General features: G+C 37.1%; 4 protein-coding genes across 6 annotated transcripts; 2 read left to right on the forward strand and 2 right to left on the reverse strand.

Moving 5' to 3' along the window:
- Nucleotides 1-1,676: 1,676 nt before the first annotated feature.
- LOC106331827 (vacuolar protein sorting-associated protein 55 homolog) lies at nucleotides 1,677-3,525 on the reverse strand. Of its 2 annotated transcripts, none has more exons than XM_013770246.1 (4): nucleotides 3,370-3,525; nucleotides 3,018-3,069; nucleotides 2,166-2,290; nucleotides 1,677-2,084 (listed from the first exon to the last, which is right to left on the reverse strand). In XM_013770246.1, the coding sequence occupies exons 2-4, from the start codon at nucleotides 3,048-3,050 to the stop codon at nucleotides 1,898-1,900; spliced, it is 345 nt and encodes a 114-aa protein (XP_013625700.1). In that variant the 5' UTR covers nucleotides 3,051-3,069; nucleotides 3,370-3,525; the 3' UTR covers nucleotides 1,677-1,897. The 2 variants fall into 2 exon arrangements, with proteins under 2 accessions (XP_013625700.1, XP_013625699.1); XM_013770245.1 differs by lacking the exon at nucleotides 3,370-3,525 and adding an exon at nucleotides 3,155-3,333.
- Nucleotides 3,526-4,409: 884 nt separating this feature from the next.
- Nucleotides 4,410-9,066, forward strand: LOC106336356 (probable UDP-N-acetylglucosamine--peptide N-acetylglucosaminyltransferase SPINDLY). Of its 2 annotated transcripts, none has more exons than XM_013775167.1 (17): nucleotides 4,410-4,626; nucleotides 4,840-5,231; nucleotides 5,298-5,459; nucleotides 5,546-5,721; nucleotides 5,798-5,873; nucleotides 5,952-6,080; nucleotides 6,157-6,276; nucleotides 6,350-6,418; nucleotides 6,506-6,587; nucleotides 6,668-6,827; nucleotides 6,914-7,112; nucleotides 7,203-7,397; nucleotides 7,481-7,575; nucleotides 7,674-7,809; nucleotides 7,895-8,112; nucleotides 8,184-8,311; nucleotides 8,394-9,066. In XM_013775167.1, exons 2-17 carry the CDS (start codon nucleotides 4,857-4,859, stop codon nucleotides 8,774-8,776), a joined length of 2,703 nt encoding a protein of 900 aa, XP_013630621.1. In that variant the 5' UTR covers nucleotides 4,410-4,626; nucleotides 4,840-4,856; the 3' UTR covers nucleotides 8,777-9,066. The 2 variants fall into 2 exon arrangements, with proteins under 2 accessions (XP_013630621.1, XP_013630622.1); XM_013775168.1 differs by having other exon boundaries at nucleotides 4,410-4,622; nucleotides 4,833-5,231.
- A 287-nt stretch (nucleotides 9,067-9,353) lies between these two features.
- On the forward strand, nucleotides 9,354-10,432 carry LOC106333727 (casparian strip membrane protein 2-like). The gene is made up of 3 exons (XM_013772147.1): nucleotides 9,354-9,654; nucleotides 9,731-9,854; nucleotides 10,180-10,432. Exons 1-3 carry the CDS (start codon nucleotides 9,395-9,397, stop codon nucleotides 10,393-10,395), a joined length of 600 nt encoding a protein of 199 aa, XP_013627601.1. The 5' UTR covers nucleotides 9,354-9,394; the 3' UTR covers nucleotides 10,396-10,432.
- A 214-nt stretch (nucleotides 10,433-10,646) lies between these two features.
- On the reverse strand, nucleotides 10,647-14,681 carry LOC106332175 (protein trichome birefringence-like 8). The gene is made up of 4 exons (XM_013770647.1): nucleotides 14,182-14,681; nucleotides 11,741-12,130; nucleotides 11,366-11,524; nucleotides 10,647-11,297 (listed from the first exon to the last, which is right to left on the reverse strand). The coding sequence occupies exons 1-4, from the start codon at nucleotides 14,580-14,582 to the stop codon at nucleotides 10,970-10,972; spliced, it is 1,278 nt and encodes a 425-aa protein (XP_013626101.1). The 5' UTR covers nucleotides 14,583-14,681; the 3' UTR covers nucleotides 10,647-10,969.
- Nucleotides 14,682-15,477: the final 796 nt, after the last annotated feature.

Below are 15,477 nucleotides of genomic sequence, written 5' to 3' on the forward strand. Positions count from 1 at the left end.
GCACTGGATCGCCTGGATAAAATCTGTCTACCTCATGATCAAGGTGGTTTGGGGTTCCGAGACCTTAAATACTTCAATCTCGCACTGCTTGCGAAGCAACTATGGAGACTGCTCCAGCGCCCCTCATCGCTCCTAGCCCGGGTACTAAAGGGACGCTGCTACAGGAACTCAACTCCCATCACGGTTACTAAAGCGAACTCGCCCTCGTACGTCTGGAGAAGCCTCATGGCAGCACAATCTCTGCTGAAAGCGGGGCTCAGAAAAACGATTGGCTCCGGCACTGAAACGAAAGTCTGGCAACACCCATGGCTACCATCTTCATCGCCAAGACCACCCAGAAGCTTAATCCCAGATATTGATCCAGACCTGAAGGTCAACAACCTCCTTCTTCCTAACTCCCGAACATGGAACCTAGCAGTTCTTCAGAACCTGGTCGTTCCAGAAGACGTCCCTCTAATCTGCAGTATACGGCCGAGAGCCCGTAATCTTCATGACGGCTTCTGTTGGTGTTACACGATCTCTGGCGCGTACTCTGTAAAATCAGGACATGAGTTAGCCATGAAACTGAAACAAGATACTGAAGAAACTGCAGAACCTAGCACTAAATGGCTCAAAACAAAGGTATGGAAGGTGAAAACGTCAAGCAAAATTAAGCACTTTCTCTGGCAATCACTCTCAGACTGTCTCCCTGTTTGCGACCGCTTAGTAGAACGTCACTGTGGCCGCGATAGATCATGTCCCAGATGCGGCGCCAATAGAGAAACGACTAACCACCTCCTTTTCGAATCCCCCGGCAATCCAGGCGTGGGCTCTCGCAGATATACCTTTCATTCCGGGAATCTTCCCGAGCACATCGGTTTTCAGCAACCTCAACCATATACTCTGGAGAGCAAAAGAGCAGAATGTCCTTGAATCTATACTTTTCAAAGCGCCTTGGATCCTATGGTATCTATGGAAGGCTCGCAATGAAAAGTCTTCGTAAATAAAGACATCTCCCTGCTTGATACCATGCAGCTTGCATCCTCCGAGGCTGACACTTGGAAGCTGGCACAACTCTCTCATCTCTCGCAAGACGAACGTAGCCGGAGCGCAAGCACAACCTGGCGCAAATGAACACACATGACCAAATTGCAAAGTCGATGCCTCATGGCAAAAACACGACAATTTCTTTGGAGGAGGCCTCCATCTCAAAGACGAAGCAGGAAGAGAAACGTTCGGTTCATTCGGTAGTAACCAAACAGTCTCTCCAATCCAGGCAGAATTTCGAACCCTTCTTTGGGCAATGAACTCTGTCCTACTTCTAGGTCGTCACCATACCATGTCTTTTGAGTCTGACTGCCTACAGCTAGTCAACCTCTTGCAAGAAGAAAACGATGATGAAGAATGGCCATTATTATTGGCTGAGTTAGAAGATTTCCGCATCTTTCGCGCTAATTTTACATATTTTTCCATCACTTTTATCTCTCGTACTTTAAACTCTCGAGCAGACCTTCTTGCAAAAGAAGCCCGATCTCGTAACATTGTCTTCTCCCATGTTTATTCTCCTCCAGCCGGGTTGATCCAAGAAATCAACTTGCTGGATAGAGCTTAATAAAATATGGTGATTTTGCCGCCAAAAAAAAAAGAGAGCTGAACATGTGCAACCAGGTCTTCTTTACTTTGTTTCAAGAGTGAGATAAGAAAAACACAAGCATCATGTTTCATTATAATGAATAAAACATTTTTACAGACACTGATTAATACAAAGTTGTACAAAGAGGGAGAAAAGAAGAGAAAGAAGATAACTTTCTTCAACACCTGATCTCGGGTTCATGGTTAACTCATCTTCTTCACACTTAAACTCTCTCCTCTCTTTTGATCATGACCAATTAGTAAATCACCACCAACAACGTATCTGTTACCAATCATAATCATCGAGACTAGCTCGGTGAAAACACATGACAGTGCAGATGAATATGAAGAACGATGTGAACTCTATGAGCATTGCACCCGTCTCGATCATTCCTGCATGCCTTAATATGATTGGAATCGCCAGGCTTCCTACCGTTGATGCTCCTGTCAAGAACTTTGCTGCATCTATCCATCTGCGTTTCAAGAATAAGCTAATCTGGTGATTCATGTATTGTAATTTTGATTTTAGTAGTCAAGTATTATAGTTAACTAACCCTCCACCATCTCGACTAATTAGGAATTGTGTTGAGCCTCCTCCAAAGAACATGCAAGGCATAGGCACAACCACATACATGAGTGCTGAAAGCATTGGCCACCAGTTACTATATAGTGCACACGCCTGGCCATTAGAAACAAAAAATTTACTGCTATATATTTACCAAATGACTAGAATCTATGTTATTCATTGAATGATACAATCTACTAATAAGAGAATAATCATATGATAAACTTATCAAATATGATAAAATCTGATTAACATTGCCTCCTGAAACAGAATTACAACAGAAAATTTAGATAATAATAAGGATCTGATACAATCTCAGGAGCTAAGATGCTTAGATTTGGAGAAGTTGTTCAGAAAGTTTAGCCATTAGCAAGTTATACAGTTACTTAGCAAGTGCATTTGGCTAGCTTTTCTCGGTTAGCTTCTTATATCTACTGTAGGTATCTGAATAGGGTTGCAATTGCATTTGTTAGCTTAGCATATACAAGAGTGTACGTTGGTTAGTGCGGAAACGTGACAAAGATAACAATTCTAGAGGATATTTGGTTCTGGATGGGTTTTGAGCTGTTTAATCAACATAAAAGAGAGTAAAGCTCAAAACTTTAGAATATACAAAACAGCACAAGGTTTCATATGTTGCAAGCAGGGTGTATGATGGACCAACAATAACAACTCTGCTTAGTATACTAAACTCGTCAAATCACAGCAAAAATAAACCATATACAGTCAGGTGTGACAGGTAAGCACATATAAAGTAACCAAACGACAATGCTAAAGAATGATCTAAGCCTTTTTTAGCTCACAGAATTGGAGCTTAAAAGTCATGATCAGTTAACCTTACCAGGATCTGTAGGAGGATACTAGATGAAAACATGAAGGCAAGTCCAGCAAGTCTGTGTATCAAGAAAAAAATCAAAATCTGGTAAAGAATAACACTGCCTCTGATGTAATAACAAAGTAAATAGGTTTTGAACGTACACTGTAACAAAACAGCAGTTTGAGCATTCCAGAAGAAACCCACATCGGAACATTAAAAAAAAAAAATAGGAAACAAATTAGTGAATTAGAACAATTCAAAACCCTAGCTCACGAGAAATTAACAAAGCATGAAGCTTTAACCAAATCTGATTCGAGCTCATCAGGAAAAATTAATAGAAGAGAAGGAAAGGTGAGTAATTGATTGTTTAGTTTACCTTCGATGGTCATAGCCATGTCTAATTAACGGAGATCGACTCTCGCAGGTGGACTCGGCGATTTGGGAGGAGCGGAGCAGAACCGAAACACCGTGTCAAAGTCGTTACTAACCCAAAACTACGACCGGATAAAATTGGTTTTTTTTTTCTTTTCTTTTTTTCCATTAAATTGGTTCAGTACTTTTGGTTTGGTTATGTTTTTTGGTTATGATTGGGTTCTCTAGGTTATCGAAAAAAGGTTATTTAATCAATTTTATTTTTTTTATTTTCTTAGTTATTTGATCACGAATTTGGTTATTGCATCATGATTTTTATCTTAGATTTTATTGGAACAGTGAGTGATGAGATTTTATTGGAACATGCATATGTAAAATATTTATTAGTTTAAAGATGCGTCAAAAATCAAAATACTCAAATTTTGAGTTGTTACAAATTTATGTTTGAGAATTGAATTTAGGACGATTAGAAAAATACCTCATTCCCGTAAATTAATTTGGGTATATGACTTTTTATCTTAATTTTGTTTTCTTTCATATAAATTGTTATTTTAGTTATAGTCTTATAGATAAAATATGCTGCTATTATTATTCGTGCATTATTCACGTGATTGACATAAATCATTAGACCATTTTCAATATGTTTTTCATTTATTTCAAAATATAATAATTCTATAATGAATTTTATTTCAATTTTACTTTACTGTAAAGTAAAAATAAAATAATAAGAAAAATATTTTTTTTATGAAATAAACTTGTTTTTATGTCATTATAGAATGAAAAATAAAACAGAGTTATAACATTTTTTTTTATTTCAAGATATATACCAAGAGATGCTCTTAAAATTGTTGGAACCCAAATTTTAGCAATATCTCTTTTCTCTTATATATTGACATTCCTATTACTAGATTTATTTTCAACATTAAAAAGATTATAACCTTTTATATTGATTTTTCACCTTTTATATCTTTTTCAAATTATTACTTTCTGTCTTGTCACAATAGCATTTAAGGGAAAATAATAATAATAATACAATAAATTTCATTTAAAAAAACAGAAAGAAAGAAAAAAAAAGCAAGCCAGGAGGAGAGCTAATCTGAGTCGTTGCCTCTGTCAGCTTGGCTAGGACCGACCTCGTACTTTCGCTTTGTCTTGTCCCCAAGCTCTCAGTCTCCGCCGTCTCCGCCTCCGCACCCGTACAATTCCCATCCAAGCGAACGACTTCACCGCCTGGGCTTGGCTAAATCCCTAAGCCGAGTAAGTTTTTGTTAAACCCTAATCATCTCATTCATCTAGGGCTTGTTCATTCTCTTTTCCCAATTGCTTATTTGATTCAAAGCTTGGATCTTTCGTTAGGAGGTGGGGGTTGTTACCGAGAAAGATCAAATCTTTAGCTTCAATTGAACTTCAATACTACGTCAACAGCTCAAAGATTTGATTTTTATTCTTATTGTTGTTTCCTTGAAGGTAAAAAAAAAAAAACTAGCTTTGATGGTTGTGCTAGAAGATAACACCGAGAGGGAGAGGTCACCACCACTTGTAGAGAATGGTTTCGCCAATGGACCAAAGGCCTTTCAAGGGAATGGTAATGATAATGATAATGATACACTCTCTTACGCCAACGTTCTTCGCGCAAGAAACAAGTTTTCCGACGCGCTTGCTCTCTACGAGACTATACTGAATCAAGACATCAACAACGTTGAAGCCCACATTGGAAAAGGGATATGCCTCCAGACGCAAAGCAAAGCGAACCTCGCTTTTGATTGTTTCTCCGAAGCAATCAGGTTGGATCCTCATAACGCTTGTGCTCTCACGCACTGTGGTATACTTCATAAAGAAGAAGGGAGGCTCGTGGAAGCTGCTGAGGTGTGTGACATTTAAACTTTTCAAATCCATCTGTAAAAAAATTATTAACTTAATACTTTGTAACAGTCCTACCAGAGAGCACTGATGGCAGACGCATCTTACAAGCCAGCAGCTGAGTGTTTAGCGGTTGTTTTGACCGATCTTGGAACTAGCCTGAAGCTGGCTGGGAATACGCAGGAAGGGATTCAGAAGTACTACGAAGCCCTTAAGATTGATCCCCACTATGCTGTAATTTTTTCTCTGATCCTCTACTTTTCCAATCTAATTAATGTGGTTTGCCTTGTTAACATTTAATTGATCCTCTACTTGTGCAGCCTGCGTATTACAACTTAGGTGTTGTGTACTCTGAGATGATGCAATACGACAGTGCCTTGGGCTGCTACGAGAAGGCTGCACTTGAGAGGCCAATGTATGCCGAAGCATATTGTAACATGGGTGTCATCTATAAGAACCATGGTGACTTAGAGACGGCTATCACTTGTTATGAGAGGTAACATATCTGTTTTATCACCTGTGTATATGTGTGACGCTGACACTGATTTAATTTCTTCTTATTATGACATTAGATGTTTAGCTGTATCTCCAAACTTTGAGATTGCGAAGAATAATATGGCCATAGCTCTGACAGATTTAGGAACAAAGGTAATAATAATCCTTTAACTTTTATTAAAATTTAGTTGTTCAGCTGTGAGTGTATCTGAGTTGTCAATGATGTTTCAGGTTAAACTTGAAGGCGATGTGAGCCAAGGAGTGGCATATTACAAGAAGGCTCTCTACTACAACTGGCACTATGCAGATGCTATGTATAATCTTGGGGTGGCTTATGGTGAAATGCTGAAGTTTGACATGGTATTTAATTTTGTGATTTATTCATTTCAGTAATTCAGTAATTATCTGCTTGGTTCTTAGTGTTCTCTTTGTGCAGGCAATTGTGTTCTATGAGCTTGCGTTCCACTTCAACCCACATTGTGCTGAGGCTTGCAACAATTTAGGAGTACTCTACAAAGACCGTGACAACCTTGACAAAGCTGTGGAGTGTTATCAGGTACTAAATCTGCAGCGTTTCATGATTGTTTCATTGTCTTTTGTGACTAATAACACTCCCCAACCTTTTGTAGATGGCTCTGTCAATCAAACCAAATTTTGCACAGTCGCTTAACAACCTTGGTGTCGTCTACACAGTTCAGGTTTGATATAAGATTAAGGATGGCTTAATGTTTTCTTAATAGAATCTTTAGAGTCAATACTCAATGCTAATTTTTCTGATATTACAGGGGAAGATGGACGCTGCTGCTGATATGATTGAGAAGGCTATCCTTGCAAATCCCACTTACGGAGAAGCTTTTAACAACTTAGGTTTGAGTTCCCTCTTCTGTTCTTTACAATGTCCTTAAGAGTCGTTTAGTTTCTGTTATAACCAGTTTATTCAAATGTAGGTGTTCTTTACAGAGACGCTGGAAACATAACCGCGGCTATTGATGCTTATGAGGAATGCCTTAAGATAGATCAAGATTCTCGCAATGCTGGCCAGAACCGATTGCTTGCCATGAACTACATAAACGAAGGACTCGATGACAAGCTATATGAGGCTCACAGGTTAGAATTTATATTATGACTTAGTTTTGATTTCTCTTCTGTTGCTTTTATGGGACTTAACAGTGAGAAACTCTTTATGGACACAGAGACTGGGGTTGGCGTTTCACAAGATTACACCCACAGTACACTTCGTGGGATAATGTTAAAGATCCAGAGCGACCTATCACCATTGGATATATCTCTCCAGACTTCTTCACTCATTCAGTTTCTTATTTCATTGAAGCCCCACTCACTCATCATGATTACACAAAGTACAGAGTTGTGGTTTATTCAGCGGTAGTTAAGGTATGATTTTTCTTTAGAAAACTTCACCTTAGATGAATATATATATTATGTTAAAGCAATTCACTTCCTTTTGCTCTCATGGTTTTGCAGGCAGATGCAAAAACATTCAGGTTTAGGGATAAAGTGTTGAAGAAAGGTGGAGTTTGGAAAGATATATACGGAATAGATGAGAAAAAGATTGCAAGTATGGTCCGAGATGACGAAATCGATATTTTGGTGGAGCTCACTGGCCATACAGCGAATAACAAGCTGGGAACAATGGCCTGCAGACCAGCACCTGTTCAGGTGAGAGGAATTAATAGAACCGTCTCAATATTTTTTTTGTGACTTTCCATTTCAAGTTTACTTTAATTGGTTGAAACTATCAGGTTACTTGGATCGGCTATCCAAATACTACTGGCTTGCCCACTGTTGATTACAGGATCACGGATTCGTTGGCTGATCCACCAGATACCAAACAGAAGTACGTTCTTGTTCATAACAAAATGGTTTTCTTGAGTTAGGCAGAGTGATCTAAATAGAGTCCTGAGTATTTCTTCTTGTGTGTATTTTTAATTGCAGACAGGTTGAGGAGCTGGTTAGGCTTCCGGAGTGTTTTCTTTGTTATACACCATCCCCAGAGGCTGGTCCTGTTTGTCCAACACCAGCTCTTTCCAATGGCTTTGTCACATTTGGTAGCTTCAACAATCTCGCAAAGGTTAGAGAAACTACACATTAACCAACCTCCCATAGTATCTATTTTAATGGTATGAAGGTTTTATGTCTGCATTTTCTGCAATCAGATCACTCCTAAGGTGCTGCAAGTATGGGCAAGGATACTGTGTGCAGTTCCCAACTCTCGTCTGGTGGTAAAATGCAAACCTTTCTGCTCTGACAGCGTCAGGCAGAGGTTTCTCACGACGCTGGAGCACCTTGGGTTAGAATCAAAGCGCGTTGATCTCTTGCCGCTTATTCTTTTCAACCACGACCATATGCAAGCTTACTCCTTAATGGATATAAGGTAAATTTTTGACACTTTTTTTTTTTACTGAAAAACGCTAATAGATTAACATAATACATTTTATTATGCAGTTTGGACACATTCCCTTATGCTGGAACCACCACAACCTGTGAATCTCTCTACATGGGAGTTCCATGTGTTACCATGGCTGGTTCAGTACATGCTCATAACGTTGGTGTCAGTCTTCTCAGTAACGTTGGTAAGCACTCTTTGCCAAAATTGGTTTATTACTGGAGACATCGTTTAGCTTATAGCTTATGCAACTGTTTCTTTTGATTCAGGTTTAGGACGCCTGGTTGCTAAAAATGAGGATGAGTATGTGCGGTTATCTGTTGATCTAGCTTCTGATGTCACGGCTCTTTCAAAACTGAGGATGAGTCTCAGGGATCTAATGGCTGGATCTCCTGTTTGTAACGGTCCTTCCTTTGCTGTTGCTCTTGAATCCGCGTACCGAACTATGTGGAGAAGCTACTGCAAAGGTGAAGTACCGTCCTTAGAGCGAATGGAAAAGCTGCAAAGAGAGGTCCAAGAAGATCCCTTGATCTCATCAAGACTCAACGTTACTGGAGAAGCCACTCCTTCGCTCAAGGCCAATGGCTCTGCTCCTGTTCCTTCTTCCTTACCTACCCAGTCCTGGCAGCTTATAGATGTTGAGAAAACTTAATGCGTTTGCAGATTCTGGACCCATATGGGTGAAAGATGTGAAAGAGAGTCTCCATGAGATCTTACTCTCTTTTTGCTTCCATGACTATAGGAATAGACTTTTAGATTTACTGCTTGTGTAGTAAAAAGAATAGTATTCTTAGTTTAGCTTTATAATGATTCTTGGCAAGTCTATGTGGAAGTGGATTTGGAGTTTTTTCTTCTCATCTGAGAGATCAAAATGTTGTATCAGTTAGGGTTTGAAGGCTTCTTTGGATGCTTGTTTTCATGTGTTTGGTAATGAATCATATGATAGTTGGCATATTCCTTCTTGGTTAGAGAAAATAGACAAGTGAAGACTAAATTATGAAAACACTATTGGTTAGTTAAAGTCTACTTACTTTTGACTTGTATTATTATTTACTTATGTTTGCCAACTCCATATCTCTTAAATTAATTAGTATAGAGGGAGTAAAAAGCAGGCAACTACTCTTCAATTCCCACTTCATCTGCTCCATTGCATTCCACCAAAACCCTAAAAAAAATCCTATAAAAGCCCTAATCTCTTTACTTTTTCTTCACCACCAAAGCATCGAATATTCTAATTAGTGACACAAAAGATTAATCAGTCTCAAGAAAGATGAAGAACGAATCAACCATCATTGATGTCCCTGCAGAATCAAGCTCAGCAATGAAAGGAAAAGCTCCTCTAATCGGTGTGGCTAGTGGCTCAGGTGGATACAAGAGAGGTCTCTCAATCTTTGACTTCCTCCTCCGTTTAGCTGCCATTATTGCAGCATCAGTAGCAGCTGGAACAATGTTCACAAGCGACGAGACTCTTCCTTTCTTTACTCAGTTTTTACAGTTCGAAGCTGGCTACGACGACCTACCAACTTACCAGTTACGAGTTCATTGATCGATTACACTCTCTGCCTTGTGCAGCAAGTCACCTAATTGTTTCATGTGTTGTTTTCAGGTTCTTTGTGATAGCCATGTCCATCGTTTCAGGATATCTCGTTCTATCTCTTCCTATCTCCGTCGTCACCATCGTTCGCCCTCTCGCCACCGCCCCAAGACTCCTCTTGCTCGTTCTTGACACTGTACATACTCAAAACCTCTTCAATATATTACTTCTTCCATTTTTTAATACTAAACATTTTAAAAGATATTTTTGTTCTAAGCTTTCAATTTTCAATATACAATTTATTAATATTTTATGTTATATGATCTCTCATATTATGTAAACTATTATATTATGGATCAAATTGTGATTAGGTAGGTAACTAATAATGTTTTTGATTAAAAATGGTAATTAAAAAATAAATGCCTATTTTAAAAATTCGTGTATACTAAAACATTTTTAAACATTTAATTCTAAATTTTGAATGGCTTACTAAAACTAAAATATATATATCATCAAATCAGGCGGCCTTGGCGTTTAACATGGCGGCTGCATCATCGGCGGCAGCGATATCGTATCTAGCACACAATGGGAACCAGAACACGAACTGGCTCCCCATTTGCCAACAGTTTGGTGACTTCTGTCTGAAAAGCAGTGGAGCTGTCGTCTCCTCCTTTGTAGCCGTTGTCTTCTTCACCATCCTCGTCGTCCTCTCCGGTGTCGCTCTCAAAAGACACTAATCAACACCCTTCTTAATGTGTGTTCATTACTGTAAGAGTAAAACTATTGTACCTATGTCATGTGTAATGAAAGTGTGATTGTAGCTTGTTATTGTATTAATCTTTCTTTTTAAAGGACAATGAAAGTGTGATAGTAGCTCTGCTTTTGTGAAAGAAAAAAAAAAGAAAAAGAAATGATTTTCTCAAATTTCATCTTCTTTTATAATAATAATCTTATTATAATTCAAAAATAACTTTACAGACAAGTTTGTGTTCGCTTTTATGCTTATTCTGATCATGTTACACACACTGTCTGTATTACTCCAAGCTACATCTTTAGTTAGTTTCTTTGTACAAAACTGTGGAGCTGAACCTCTCTCATCTACAGCTCCTTTTCTTAGTATGGGACTAATATAATGAATAAGCTATTCTGAACAGGTTACAGCGGTTGATCACACAGCTATGCTAGCTGCAATTCAAAGATATGTTCCAGGCCTGGTACGCACACCTTCTTTGTATATAGATGCCATGGAAGTGAGCGTATAGAAGGCATGTGATGTGACTAGAAAGTAGCGTTATATACTTGTACCTCTTTTCATTTTGTTGTATAATTCATTGCCAACAGCTGCGCATAAAGAATCTCATTCCATGTGTCAGGTACACCAGGTAAGCACCAGTGACTACAATCTTGAGGAGCATCTTCCGGAGTTCCCGGTTCTCTATACCGTGAAGGATGAGCATCTTTCCTGAACTCAGTCAGATATGTAATGTTCAGAAACTTAACCTTACTATGTTCATATCTCATTTCTTGTATTACTTCAGAGACATAAGTGTTTTGAATAGGGTCAGGTTCCATCTTCTTCATATCAGTCTCTGGATTTGTATCTGCGTCACACAAACCACCTAAGTTCCATGTCCCATTCCTGCAACACCCAAAAAGATTCAGATTCATGTCTGATGATTAATCCTCATATAATATTGCGAAACAGACCTGTAATGCACAGGAGAGAAGCTTCTGAAGAAGACATAACTACTCTCATGATCTAGTTTCTCTAAGACCCATGACTTCCATGTCTTTAAAGACTTCTTAAACCCCTCCATTACTCCCATTGTCTTGTTCAGTTTACCTCCCTCCTGAAAATAACAACCTCTGCAACAACAACAATAACAAAAAAAAACCATTAAGAGAACTCATCCATCACCTTTGCAGGGCTGAGCATAGATTAGTAAAATAACCCCCAATTTTTTAAAAAAATTTACATATATATAAACCTCCAAATTTGTAAAGAAAAAAAAATTAAATAAACTCTTACTAATTAAATTGTTTATAACCCCTAAAATTCGATGTTTCAGATTAGGTTCTTACATGTTAAAGGTTTTGTCTTCGTTCCACCAATGTCCTGTATTAAAGACAAGAACATCAGACCCGACCCATCTTTTAGATTGCCAGTTGAACTCATCGACTCTAACAGTCATCTTGACATCTTCCGGTGAGTTTTCAGGTGGCCTAGCAACCACGACCAGAAATGGTGTTCTATGATACTCAACGGTTACGTTATGTTCTGGGAACCGCATTGAAAGGAAGCCTTTGTGCTTGCTTATAGGGTTACCATTAACTTCATATATCTCAGATTGATTAGACACAGCTTGTGAAAGCATACATAAAAGAGATTCCCATTGGTTTCTTCCTATGGAGTCTCCGACGAGCACTATCCTCCCGTTCCGACTCCTCTCCAGAAAATCACTTGCGTTGAATCTATAATAGTTTCAGACCACATGAACCAAGTCATCATAGTGAAAAAAGTAAAGTAAAAAAAAAAAATTGAACTTGATTGCCGCCAGATTCATATCCAAAGGTCTAAAAGTCTTTTCAAATCAAAGCAGTTTAAAGTAATTTTAGAAAATTAAAGTGGGCAAATTTTTTATTATTGTTTTTCTATGAAACATGGGTTTGTATAATATTTAATTTTTAAAAATAACAGTTTCACAACTGATAAAAAAAATATTTAAATGATCTTAAGGATGTTCTGGTCGGTTCATACAGGGATAAAATTTATATCATGTTAAATTAAATCTATTTTAGATAGTAAATTTCTCTAAACGAATCTTGAACCTGTGACCTTTTAGTATTCATATTCGATAACCTAAAGAGATTCAATGAGTATATGAACGTAATTACGTAATTAGAATGATTTGGTTTTTAATGAATTTTTAGATGATTTTAAGTAAATTATGGAATACGCTAGATTTTTAGTTAAAACACGTAAAATTCCATCTACTAGATTTGAGGATTTGAAGATTTGAAGCATACATAAAAGAGATCTGAAGATTTATATTTTTAACCAAGAAACTCTATACCAAAACACCTTAAGATCATTAGAAATCTCACTAAATTTGCTACATCAAATATTTTCAAGAACAATAGATTTTGACTTATTCTTAGGTTTATCCCCTAGGATGAATCTCTAGGTTCACCACCCAATAGGATTGTGTTATTTCATAATATCTTTTAAAAAAGAAAGCAAAATATTGTCAAATTATATTATGTTTTTAAAATTAAAAGGTAAAAATAAAAAAATAAATAAAAGTAGTAACTACGGAAAAAAATATTTTTAACGTCGTCAGCAAAACACTAAACCTTAAATCCTAATCCCTAAACCCTAAACCCTTGGGTAAACCCTAAACCCTAGGATAAATCTTAAACTCTAAATCAAAATCACTAAACACTAAAACACTCAAGGGTTTAGGGTTTAGGATTTAGAGTTTAGGGTTTAGGATTTAGTGTTTTTATTTATAGTTTAGGATTTATCCAAGAGTTTAAGGTTTATCGAAAGGTTTAGGATTTAGGGATTAGGGTTTAGGGTTTAATATTTTGCTGACGACGTTAAAAATATATTTTTTTTTAAAAAAAATTTCTATAGCTACTATTTTTTTTTTACCTTTTTGTTTTTAAAACATAATATAACTTGACAATATTTTGTTTCTCTTTTTAAAAGATATAGAATTTGAAATAATGAAATCATATTGCTTGGTGAACCTAGAATAATTTTTAGCATCATCAGCAAAATACTAAACCCTAAACCCTAATCCATAAATCCTAAACCCTAAACCCTTGGGTAAACCCTAAACCTTTGGTAAACTCTAAACCGTTGGATAAATCTTAAACTATAAATAAAAAACACTAAACACTAAAAAAACTAAACCCCAAACCCTAAATCCTAAACCCTAAACCCTTGAGTGTTTTAGTGTTTAGTAATTTTGATTTAGAGTTTAAGATTTATCCTAGAGTTTAGGGTTTAGGATTTATGAATTAATATTTAAGGTTTAATGTTTTGCTGACGACGTTAAAAATATTTGTTTTGTAATTACTACTTTTTTTACTTTAATTTTTTTAGCTTTTAATTTTAAAAACATAATATAATTTGACAATATTTTGTTTATTTTTTAAAAAGATATCAAATACGAAATAACACAATCCTATTAGTTGTTGAACCTACTATATCCTAAGGGGTGAACCCAAAAATAAGTCATCGATTTTAGAGTATATTCCAAAATAACCTCAACTCACCTCAACTTCTAGTTTTATCCCTAAAAGTTTTATCCATTATGACAACTTTGGGTTATAGTTAGGTTTGTACTTTTAGAAGAATTGCATTGTAAATTTAAAACTCTAGTGGATCAAAGAATGCTTTGTAACCCTAGATGTTTTTTTTTTTTGAACTTCACCTAGATGTTTGTTTTAATCAAGACCAATCGATACCTTAAGCTCCAAGGGAACAAGATTACATAAAGAGTATGACAACATACCGTGGAAGATTGCAACCGTGTGGTTGCCATCGCCATTGTCGGAAACCAGAATCTTTTCTTCCATTATTCAGACAACGAAACCCAGGATCCAGAAACCGACACTCTTCTCCATAAGAGGTTCCGTCCACGTCACGTTGTCGGCTACGAACCCATTTTCCGTAAGAATAGTCGCACACGTCGTTGTTTCTTCGTTCCTTCGTCGAAGAAGAAGATAAGAATTCGAAACAGAGATGAGGCTTGATGCCGACAAGATCCACGACGGTAACAGAGAAAATCAAGAAACTGACGAGAAGAGAGATGCCGACAAATATATGTTTCTTGATCTTGAAGGGTGACAAGAAAGGAGATGAAGACTGAGGAAAAAGCTGCTTCATAGAATTCGATTCTTGTTGTTGATCCATGTCGGTACAAGATTTGATCTCTCTTTGAAAAGAGGAGACGTGAAGATTGTGAATATGCGATCTTCTTTTCTTTGACAGGGGAAAGTAATAATAAACACTTCGTCAAAAAAAAGAAAAAACGTAATAATAAACATATATAAGTCTGTAACGCAATAAATTCGCAATTAAATTATTAATAGATCCACTATCAATTTATCCATGTGACAGACACAAATATTAATGGGAAAATTAATAGATGCATCCCACAAAAACCAATTAACGCTTAATAAAAGACGACGTTTCCTCCCATGTTCGGTTCTGCATGTTTTAGATCGAGATGACAATCAATTTCCCAAAATAATTAACATAAAGCTGTAATTTATTTTCATATGAAGAATAAAATAAAGCTAATATTACATCTGATTGATGGTTTCTTCTGGTAAAATACATCACACAATTACACCCAAAAAATACATCACACAAATAGCGCATGCTAATTCACTACAATAAATCACCGGTATTCCGACGACAAATATCGTCGGTATGTCCTCAGAATAACGGTATTCCGAGGACATACCGACCAGAATGGTCGTCGGAAATTTCTCGTCGGAAAGTAAAATTTCCTCGGAATTTCCTCGGATAATTCCGAGGGAATACCGAGAATTAAAGATTCCGAAGAAACATTTCCTAGGACTGTTCGTCGGTATCTCCTCGGATATTTCCGATGGAACGGTCCTCGGAAACATTCCGGGATAAAAGAGGTATCGGAATATTCCGACGAACCTCGGCCGTCGGAATCTTCCGACGAACCTTGGCCGTCAGAATATTCCTAGAAACCTTTTCCGTCGAAATATTCCGAGGAAGTGTATCCGTTGGGATATTCCGAGGAGATATGCCCTCGGAATATTCCGAGGAA

This window comes from Brassica oleracea, chromosome C3 (assembly GCF_000695525.1).
Source record: "Brassica oleracea var. oleracea cultivar TO1000 chromosome C3, BOL, whole genome shotgun sequence".
Classification (NCBI taxonomy): Eukaryota; Viridiplantae; Streptophyta; class Magnoliopsida; order Brassicales; family Brassicaceae; genus Brassica; species Brassica oleracea.

Excerpts from the sequence above, each read along its gene's own strand:
- LOC106331827 (XM_013770245.1), bottom strand. The coding sequence starts at position 3,207 with ATGTTCCGATGTGGGTTTCTTCTGGAATGCTCAAACTGCTGTTTTGTT. Across the intron at positions 2,291-3,017 it reads GTATCCTCCTACAGATCCTG|GCGTGTGCACTATATAGTAA; the intron begins GTAAGGTTAACT and ends TCTAATGGCCAG. Across the intron at positions 2,085-2,165 it reads ATTAGTCGAGATGGTGGAGG|ATGGATAGATGCAGCAAAGT; the intron begins GTTAGTTAACTA and ends CTTGAAACGCAG.
- LOC106336356 (XM_013775167.1), top strand. The coding sequence starts at position 4,857 with ATGGTTGTGCTAGAAGATAACACCGAGAGGGAGAGGTCACCACCACTT. Across the intron at positions 5,232-5,297 it reads GGCTCGTGGAAGCTGCTGAG|TCCTACCAGAGAGCACTGAT; the intron begins GTGTGTGACATT and ends ACTTTGTAACAG. Across the intron at positions 5,722-5,797 it reads GCTATCACTTGTTATGAGAG|ATGTTTAGCTGTATCTCCAA; the intron begins GTAACATATCTG and ends TTATGACATTAG.
- LOC106333727 (XM_013772147.1), top strand. The coding sequence starts at position 9,395 with ATGAAGAACGAATCAACCATCATTGATGTCCCTGCAGAATCAAGCTCA. Across the intron at positions 9,655-9,730 it reads GACGACCTACCAACTTACCA|GTTCTTTGTGATAGCCATGT; the intron begins GTTACGAGTTCA and ends TGTTGTTTTCAG. Across the intron at positions 9,855-10,179 it reads TCTTGCTCGTTCTTGACACT|GCGGCCTTGGCGTTTAACAT; the intron begins GTACATACTCAA and ends TCATCAAATCAG.
- LOC106332175 (XM_013770647.1), bottom strand. The coding sequence starts at position 14,582 with ATGGATCAACAACAAGAATCGAATTCTATGAAGCAGCTTTTTCCTCAG. Across the intron at positions 11,525-11,740 it reads GAAGACAAAACCTTTAACAT|AGGTTGTTATTTTCAGGAGG; the intron begins GTAAGAACCTAA and ends TTGTTGTTGCAG. Across the intron at positions 11,298-11,365 it reads TTCTCTCCTGTGCATTACAG|GAATGGGACATGGAACTTAG; the intron begins GTCTGTTTCGCA and ends TGGGTGTTGCAG.